The sequence below is a fragment of the Dasypus novemcinctus genome, chromosome 6 (genome assembly GCF_030445035.2).
Source record: "Dasypus novemcinctus isolate mDasNov1 chromosome 6, mDasNov1.1.hap2, whole genome shotgun sequence".
In the NCBI taxonomy this organism is placed as follows: Eukaryota; Metazoa; Chordata; class Mammalia; order Cingulata; family Dasypodidae; genus Dasypus; species Dasypus novemcinctus.
In genome coordinates, this window is record NC_080678.1 from 1,532,056 (window position 1) to 1,542,126 (window position 10,071).

General features: G+C 41.8%; 1 protein-coding gene across 1 annotated transcript; it reads right to left on the reverse strand.

The window, feature by feature from the left end:
* Nucleotides 1-2,903: 2,903 nt before the first annotated feature.
* On the reverse strand, nt 2,904-9,688 carry LOC101419485 (olfactory receptor 13A1-like). The gene is made up of 3 exons (XM_004476695.3): nt 9,616-9,688; nt 7,494-7,802; nt 2,904-6,041 (listed from the first exon to the last, which is right to left on the reverse strand). Exon 3 carries the CDS (start codon nt 5,961-5,963, stop codon nt 5,034-5,036), a length of 930 nt encoding a protein of 309 aa, XP_004476752.1. The 5' UTR covers nt 5,964-6,041; nt 7,494-7,802; nt 9,616-9,688; the 3' UTR covers nt 2,904-5,033.
* Between the last annotated feature and the right edge of the window lie 383 nt (nt 9,689-10,071).

Consider the following 10,071-nt stretch of genomic DNA (forward strand, 5'->3'; position numbering starts at 1 on the left):
GGGTGAGTCTGATGAATTGGGGGGTATTGACTGCAACTTTGCTGAGATTGAGGGCCCAATCAGCATAGGAACAGCTGGGAGACTTTAGTCACTGGGATACATATTTAATGGGTATAGTGCTAATTATGGATTCAAATAAAAGGGGCAGAAGAACCATCATGTATAGGAAAATTATAAACAATTCCAACTCTGATACACTGGGGGGATAGGTTATCATATAAATCAATTGTATTTCTACATCTAGCAACAAGCAATTGAAAAATGAAATTTAAAAACCGGTGTCCATTATGCCAGTCCCTTGATATTGATGATTGTACTGATGAATTTTTCTTCTGAAATTGAAACATAGCCTAGTATAATATATTGCTTAAGTGTTACCTCCTAAAGGTCTCTTTGTTGCTCAAATATGGCCTCTCTCCAAGCCAAATTCAATATGTAGACTCACTACCTTCCCCACAATGTAGGACATGACTCTAGGGGATGAGATTCCCTGACACTGAGGGATTATTACCAAGCACCAACTAGTGATGCATCTGGAAAATGACCTTGACCAAAAGGGAGAAATATTAAATGCAAATGAGTTTTTATGGATAAGAGATTTCAAAGTGAGTTGGGAGGTCATTCCAGAGGTTATGCTTATGTGCATCTCAGAAGGATATCATTGACTGCCATGTAAACAGTGCCTCAAACATGGGAGCTTCTGAGGGCTTTAGAAGTGTCTAGACACTATAAACAGGGCAGACAAGCTCAGGAATTTGGTCCCTATCAGTGGGCTTTACTTTGGATTCTAAGCTCCCCAATGCAAGAAAGATAGACTCACTTATAATTTCCCTACATGTGGTTCCTCTGCCCCTTTTATTTGAACCTATAATTAGCACTATACTTTTAAAATATATGTCCCAGTGACTTAAATTTTCAGTCTGTTTATATGCTGGTTGTGCCCTGACTCTCAGCAGAGTTGCAATATCCACTCTCTAGTTCACTGGACTCATGTAGGACTACTAACAAAAGGATGATGATGAAAAACACCTATCCCCAAAAACAGAGTACCTACAACTGCAAGCAAGACAATTCTATCCATCTGCACCATGGGATCTAAGATTCCTCTCAATCAGAAACAGAGTAGGCATCACCATCTCAATATCCTCAAGATTAGGGAAGGAACAATGGACTAAATTAGACTTATTATTATTCTATTATAGACTTATTATTATTCTAGCAATGGAAGAACTTGTATCATTAATATAAAGGCAGTGGACACCAGAGGTTCTGAGGGGAGGGAGAAGGAACAAAAAGTGTAACATGGGGACATTTTTGAGACATTGGAATTGCCCTGCATGACATTGTGATGATGGGTACAGATCATTACACATTTTTTCAAAACCTATAAAATTGAGAGACAAAGCATAAACTACAATGCAAACTGAACTCCATGGTTAGTAGCAATGCTTTAATAGGAGTTAATCAATTGTAACAAATGTACCAAACTAATAAAAGATGTTAATGTGGGAAAGGGTAGAGGGAGGAGAGGGTGGAGTATATGTTAAAACCTTATATTTTTTTAAAGATTTATTTATTTATTCATTTCTCTCCCCTTCCCCCCCCCCCCCCCCCAACTCTGGTTGTCTGTTCTCTGTGTCTATTTGCTGCATCTTCTTTTGTTCACTTCTGTTGTTGTCAGCTGCACGGGAATCTGTGTTTCTTTTTGTTGTGTCATCTTGCTGCATCATCTCTCTGTGTGTGAGGCGCCATTCCTGGGCAGGTTGCACAGGCTGCACTTTCACACTGGGAGGCTCTCCTTACAGGGTGCACTCCTTGCGCGTGGGACTCCCCTATGGGGGGACACCCCTGCATGGCAGGGCACTCCGTGCGTGCATCAGCACTGCGCATGGGCTAGCTCCACACGGGTCAAGGAGGCCCGGGGTTTGAACTGCGGACCTCCCACGTAAAACCTTATATTTTGATGTAACATTTAAGTAATCTAAAGCTTCTTTAAAAAAATATTAAAAAACATTATTTTTAATTTGTGGTTCCATTAAAAATAAGAATTAAGGATATATCTGACAAAAGAGGTCAAAGACTTCTGTACTAAACTCTACAAATATTGCTGAAAGAAATTAAAGAAATCCTAAATAAATGGAGCAATATCATGTGTTCATATGTCAGGAGACTCAATATTGCCAAGGTGTCAATTCTCCCTAAGTTTATTTATAAATTCAATTCAATGCCAATCAAAATCTCAGCAAGCATTTCTTTGGAGTATAAATTGATGGGCTGGTTCAGATATTCACGTGCAGTTGCTAAGGGTCTTGAATAGCTAAAATAGCTTTGAAAAAGAAAATATAGATGGAATCCTTGTGACGTTGGACTAGGAAACTGTTTCTTTGATGTCACACTGAGATAAATTGGACTCATCAAAATCAAAAACTCCTTGTCAAAAAATACTGTTAGGAGAACAAAAAGACAAGTCACAAACTGGGAGCAAATATTGGCAAAGGATTCTCAAAACTTACTAATAAGAAAATAAACAACCAAATAAAAAAGCAGGCAAAAGATATGAACAAATCCTTCACCAAAGATGGCAAATAAACACATGAAAACATGGTCAACATTGCTAGACTTCAGGAAAGTGCAAGTTATGACAACCATGAAACACCTTTACATGACTAAATGTAAAGTCTTTGAAGGACTAAAATTAAAGACTGACCATACCAAGACTGGTGAAGATTTTGAAGAACTAAAACTATCATTCACAACTGATTGGCATGTGAAATGGTACAACCTGTCTGGAAAACAATTTTGGGGTTTCTGAAAAAGTTAAATATGCACCCACAATATGATATAGCTTTTTGATTCCCAGGAATTTTACCCAAGAGAAATGAAAGCACATGTTCACAAAAGGATTTATACAGAACTACTCATAACAGCTTTACTGGTAATAGCCAAAGTCTGGAAACAACCCAAATGCTCATTAACATATGAGTGGATGAAAACATGATGGTATATCCATTCAACGGAATACAATTCAGGAATAAAATGGATGAGCTATTGATACATGCAACAATATGAAGGAATTTCAAAATAACTACACTGAGTGAGAAAAGGCAAAGAAAAGGAATACATACTGTATACTTCCATTTATATAAGACTCTAGAAAATAAAAACTAACTAAAGAGAGAGAAATCACATTAGTGATTAGCTGGGGAGGTGGATGTGGGAAAGGGGTAGGAGGGAGAGATAATAAAGGGGTATGAAGAAAATTTTATGGGTGATGGACAAGTCCATGATCTTGACTGTAGTGAAGATTTTAAAGGTTTATACATATGTCAAAATTTATCAAATTGTACATTTTAAATATGTGTGTTTTAAGTCAATCTTTTTTTAAAAAATAAAACCTACCACTTTATAACTTTAAAAAATAAAATAGTTTTATACACTTGGGCCCAAGGTTTCTCTCTATTCAGTTTCCCTTTCATCTCAGGTATATATTCTGACTTAAGTAGCAGTAGACAGACATGCTTGGTTGAATCACTCGATTTCTGTAAATGTAGGAGAATATCTAAGAATGTATGAGCCCTCACAATAAGAAAGGGGATATTACTAAATCTGTGAGAAAAAAAATCTAAGTATGAATATTGTAGAAAATATTTAAAAATGACTTATTTGTTCTAACAAAACAAAAATGCTAACATTTAATGGCAAATTTCAAAGTGAACCATCACCATAAAATACCCATTGTTTCCAGTCCTGTCCCTAATGCAAGGAGGCGATGATTTCATCTTTAGGCAGACATGGGTGAACTCACAGTCTGATTTGCCCTTCAATATGTTAAAGGGAAGCAGGACTCTTTGGAAAACAGCTAATGCCATTACCTTGTGGAAAAGAGAAAATCAAAATGGGTCACAGCCATCTTGTTTCCTAAAAGCAAAGATGCTTAAGGAAAAAGTAATGTGTCTACTACAGTGCTGAACTTGCTGACCAAATTGTAACAAGCTGAGTGTCAAAAAGAAGTCCAATTTAATTAATTGGAAGAAACTGGGTCTATGAAAAACCATTCATTACAATGAAACTCAAAAAGAAAATCTTTGTATTAAGTATGCAAAAATTAAAATAATACAAAGGTTTAACTTCTACAATTAGCTTTATTTAGTAAGGATCTGCTATACATGACCTTTCTAAAGTCAAATGCACCAAATAGGAGAGGCAGTCATTCAGACTTCAGTACTTGGGTGTCAGCAGACAGAGTTCTTGTGCAACCCCATGAGATGAAATTATTGAACCAAACACTAAGGCAGTGTTCGTCTCCATGCAGGTGACATTGTGTGTAATACATACTACTAAGGATATTCACATGGACACAGTGCATGGCGGCAGGCAAAAGCATGATGTTAAATCAAATGGTGTACATATTTCATCCTGGATGTAATCAGCACCTGTGGCAGGAGGCCAATCCTGAAGACCTCTGGCCTGGGTGTGACTCATTTTGCATGTTGCTCTCAGACACCACATCCCAGAAAGAATCACAGTGTCTGTTGATACCTCAGAATTTCTAACCTGTTCTAGTATAAGTTAATATTCTTTTTCTTTTTGGTTTATCAACAAATGAAGTCCTGAAAACATAAAATAAGAACTGAAAAATGGAAAAACATTCAAACCTATGATATCAAGATTTTATAATAGATGTAAGCATGGTTTAACAAATTTTGTCATCTTAGTAATAATTTGGCCATGTTTTCTTGTTTAAAGGGTTTGAGGAATTTGAAATAATCTAAAGTACTATATTTGAAATTTAATTAATAGAAAATATTTCAACATTTAAAAGAGTTTAATACACAAAATGTATGTTTCAAATTATCAGTTGTGTAATGCCTAAAGGCTTACTAAAAAACTTACACAATTAACAAATCAGACATTAAACTATTTCTTGGAAAAAGCACCTCCCAAATGTGTTCAGTGAGATCCAAAGGTCCCTCACAGGAGCATATGACATGGGGCTCCCAAGGTCAGAACTGTTCTCACTTCTTCATAAAGCATCATTTGGAGAACAGAAGGAGGAGTTTTTTAAGGGATGCTTTGAATTCCTTGTTCCTCAGGGTATAAATGAGAGGGTTCAGAGTGGGAGTCAAAATGGTATACAATATGGCGACCACTTTGTCCAGAAGCCCAGCAGAGCCGAGGACTGGCCGGATGTAGGTGTAGAGAACAGTGGAGTAGTACATGGTGACCACAATGAGGTGGGAGGAGCAGGTGGAGAAGGCCCGCCGCTTGCCCTCCGCCGAGCGGATGCGCAGGATGTTGGTAATGATGAAGCCGTAGGATGCCATAGTGAGCAGGAAGTTCATCCCGGACAGGAACAAGTCTGCGGTGAGAGTCGCAATGTCATTGATGAAAGTCGGGGAGCAGGAGAGCAGCAGCACAGGCGGGACCTCACAGAAGAAATGAGCTATCATGTTGGGGCCGCAGAAGGACAGCCTGAGGACCAGACCGGTGAGCAGGGAGCCGTTGAGAGCCCCTGTGGACCACACAAAACCTGCCAGTGCTAGGCAGACCCTCCCGCTCATCAGGGTGCCATAGTGCAGTGGCCGGCAGATGGCCAGGTAGCGGTCGTAGGCCATGGCGGTGAAGAGCAGCAGCTCTGAGCTCAGCGACCAGGTGAAGAAGAACATCTGGCTGAGGCAGCCACTGTAGGAGATGGTGTTGTCTGCAACCAGGCTCTGCAGGACCTTGGGCAGGATTGTTGAGGTGCAGATCATGTCCAGCATGGCCAAGTTGACCAGGTAGAAGTACATGGGAGTGTGGAGGTTGGGGCTGCAATGGATGGCCATGATGATCAGGCCATTTCCAACCAAGGCTACCACAAAGAGGGTGAAAAAGAAGCAGAAGAGAGCGGCTTGGAGCCCAGGGTCCTCAGTGAAGCTCTGCAGGATAAACACGGTCACTTCTGTTTGGTTCCCAATGGCCATGGGGAACTGATTCACCTCTGCTGGAGGCAGTGCTGTCCAGGCCTCTTTCTTACTAAGAGAAGGTGGCTTTTATTTTAACTAAAAAATGAAGAATAAATAATTCTCTTTAATGAGCAATCCTTTCTGGAAAAGAAAACAAAGACTTTGAAGTTTCCATTTATTTACGTTTACTAATTAAAGGAAAAAGGACACAAAGAGCTGATAGGTGTCTCATAGAGACCCAGTACCCAAAAACAAGCCAAATAGCAGTGGCTCACTTCCTTGAGTTCTTGTGGGAATTTGACTTAAAACCTGAGCACAGACTTTGGCCATTCAGGACTTCCATAGCCCATAGCAAATGAGTCCTTGCATCTACAAGCCTCCATCCTACATGAGGGGATAGGACAATTCTTGAAATAGGGAGACCAGTTTGAAAAATGCAAGGACAGCTCTGAGAGGGAACGTGAAGGGGCCAGAGGAAAAGTTCGTACTTCTGTGCTGGCTTTGTCTGCATCATCCCTTAAGGAATAAATACCCACTTACCCTAAGCAGGTGATGGAACACTATGTAGGAATGGAGAGTCACAAACCCTCTGTAAATGACATACCTCCTTTATACTGAAGGTCCCAGATGCCAGGCCTTCAGAAATCCGGCACCCAAAAGCTCCTAACTCTTTCCAGGGAGGAGCCACCAGGTCAGCAGGAGAGACCTGGCAGCAGCTGCTTGCCCTGCATTTAGGAAAAGTCCCCTCCTGAAGTCTAAGAGCTTTGTCTTTGCAGACTGCTGTGTTCTGGTTGTGGGAATGTTCATGCTGAAAGTCATCCCAGAGCCTTACCAAATTCTTGGAGCATGTTTAACATTTCAGACTTGTGTCCTTCATCTTGTTTCCAAGCCCCACTCAAGGAACCTGTTTCAGTCCTGGCCCAGGAGATTCTGGAGCAGGTGTTCTAGAACCATGCTTGCCAGTCATTGCCCAGCAGCATCTCCCTGATGGTGGGGACACCTGAGACCAGGAAGTGCAGGTCAGGGCAGAAGAGGGCATCAACGTCCAGAGAACCTGTGCTCAGGTGCACCCCTCCAATAGGGGAATTGTGATTTTATATATATATATATATATATATATATAAACATAAAATTGCTACATTAACATTTTAAAGTGCATAATATTTGGGATCAATTACTTTTACAAGAGCTCCCACCACCATTTTCCATTTCTAGAATTTTTCATCACCCAAAACAGAAATTGTTTATCCACTAATCCAGCAATTCCATTTTTAGGTATCTATCCCAAAGAAATGAAAACAGGGTCTCCAACAGATACTTGTATACCAATGCTCATGGAAAAATTACTAACAAAAGCCGAAAGATAGAAACAAGCCAAATGTGTATCGACAGATGAATGGAAACTACTTTGCTTAGGGCATTTAAATGGAAGGGTGCACCTTGCCAGCCAGATGTGGTGATCCGGAGGTCTCATGAGATGGAGGCACCTACCTGCACATCAAGTGAATTAAAGTAGTAATCAGGGGTCAAGTTGGGGTTGAAACCTACCTCTGGGGGTGTGTAAGCAACCTCCCTTTTTCCATTGAAAAGGCTCAGTCCAATTTGTCTAACATGCTATCAAGCATCATGATAAGGATGAAATTGATGATTACCATGCTTATGAAAAGCATTCTTTGGCTGTTTCCTACACAAAGTATGCTATGTACTAGAGTTCAGCAGATTGTTTTTTTGCCCCAGTTGTTTTGGAGACATTTGCTGCATACTGCATGGACTCCCAGCTGCCATCCTGATCTTTCCAGATTGACGTTTTCCAACTGCTCCAGTGCTGGGTCCAGGAGGTGTAAATAACAAATGCCCCTGAAAAATAAACACCGAGGATCTGTCTCTTCAAAGGCCATTCAACTTCCCCAATTGCTTCAGCTCTACGTGAGCCACTACGTTTGTACAAGCGTCCACCACAGCATGTCACTCAGTGCTCACCCTTCTTCCACACCACAAAACAAACAAAAGTGTAATATAAAAACACACCCTCAAATCTTGGGCACACACAGCACCTCATCCAGTGATGATTTATTCACTTAAACTCCAGGGGAAAGGGCAGAAGGAAAATCGGAGGGTCAGACAGTCAAGGTGGGAGTTCACCTCCCAGCTTGTCAGCTGTGCTGGTGCCCACCCCATGAGGACCTTGAGGTCACAACCCCTTTTGAATCCTGCAGAGGACCTGCAGGCTCCTAGTCTGGGTTTCAGGACACAACCAAGCAGCTTAACTAGGTTACTGGTCAGGGACTGAGACTGCTGTATGTCTGGAATAGGGTTTGCAAAACGAAAATACAGGACACCCAGGTAAATTTTAATTTCAGATAACCAAAGGCTCATATTTTGTCTACCTCCCAAATAAGGCATAGGTAATTCTTATACAAAACTTATTTGTTGTTTATCTGAAATTCAAATTTAGTTGAGCATCCTATCTTTATCTGGCAAACCTTATCCAAACATTGCCCCAAAACCCCACCTTTAGGTCAGGGAGCCATTGGAAGAACGGCAGGCTCTGCCTGTGACAGAAACTTCCAGATCATGGCTGGTTTCAGCACCATGTCCTTCTCCAAAAGCTGCACTCTCCTCTGCACCTTACCTGCAAACTCCTCCTGCACACTTGCTGGTCTGTCTGGGATGAACTTGCCCAGTGCAGAGCACTCAGTGATGTACCTGTGAGGTCACCATCTCAGATGGCCTGATGTCTTGCAGTTGTGAGCAAAATGAAGGTGCTTTCTGCAGGTTTACTGTGGGAAAGGGTCACCAATGCTTGCCCAGCAATGTGCAGGGTCTATGTAAGATGGGACACAGGGGTCTCTGCCTTCAACCATTTCACAGTCCCTAGGGGAATGACATGGAGAAACGAGAGCAGGTACCCAAGGAACTAGAAGTGGGAGAGTTCAGGCTTGGGGGTCTTCATCACAAGGATACTTGGATTCCTGAAATACTCCTGCAATTTGTCAATAGTGTTTCTTTGAAATTTAGAGTAAGACTTTATATTAATTCTTATTGAAGGCAAAATGTGTCATCTCCTAAAATTGGAAAGTCCACAAGACCAGGAGCCCCTCCCTGCTCCTCCCTGGGTACCTGGTGGTCTCCTCATGAAGATCATAGAGAGGACACAGCAAAGGAAAGGGAGTGAGAAGGCAGGGCTCCCTGCTGTGGTCTCCGCTCCCTGCCATCCTTGTGCTTCCTAGTCTGTGCTGCAGAGACCAGGAGACTGAGCAGCCAGCAAATTCCACTCCGTTTCCCCTCACCGACATCCTCCCTTTTCATTGTGAAAGTAATTAAAACCCCCTCGGTAAACAGCAGCAGTGTTCATGGACACTCGTGCATGTCCTTGTGACACAGGGAGAGGTCCAGGATCCTGGAACTTCCCTCAGATTCAGATTCAGCGAAATGAATCCTTCTAATTTTGCAGGGATGAATCAACAGACTTTGAAAAGGCAGAAAAAAAGACACACTCTATATTTCAAAACAAGAAAAAATACCTTACTTAATTAATGAAATATTCCAGTAATCTCCTAAAAGAACTCAACTTTGTCTCACACCAGGGAGGGTTTTGCCCAGCACTGGGAGGACAAGTGTCCTTGTCCTTGAGCACTGGACAGAGGTCTCCCTCTCCACATGTCCTTACCCACACCAAGGGGCTCCAGCGTGGCAGGGTCTCATTGCTCAGGTATCCAGAGATAGTCAGAATATCCTGGTTCAAATAGAGAAAGCTTAGCTGTGTGATGTAATGCCAGGAAGTTGTTGGTACCCCCTGGAGTCACCCTCTGAGGTCCCTCAGGTAGATATCATCAGAATTTGGCTGTGACTCATAACCAGAGAGGAAATCATCAAGTCAAAGATGAGAGAGGTCTTCAGAAAGCCATCCTCAGGGCAGTGTATGGGCTTTCCCCCAAGGGGAGGAGTGAAAGAACTTTATCCTGTTGTGTTCCAGCTACACATGGCTGGAAGCCAGGAATCTGGCCCCAAGCACCAGCTGGTTTCACAGCATTAAGTCTCAGGTGGAGAGAGACAGGGGAGAGTTTTCATGGTGAGATCCTTCCTCTTGCTCAAATTCAGCAGAAAATGACCTTATCTTTCTCCA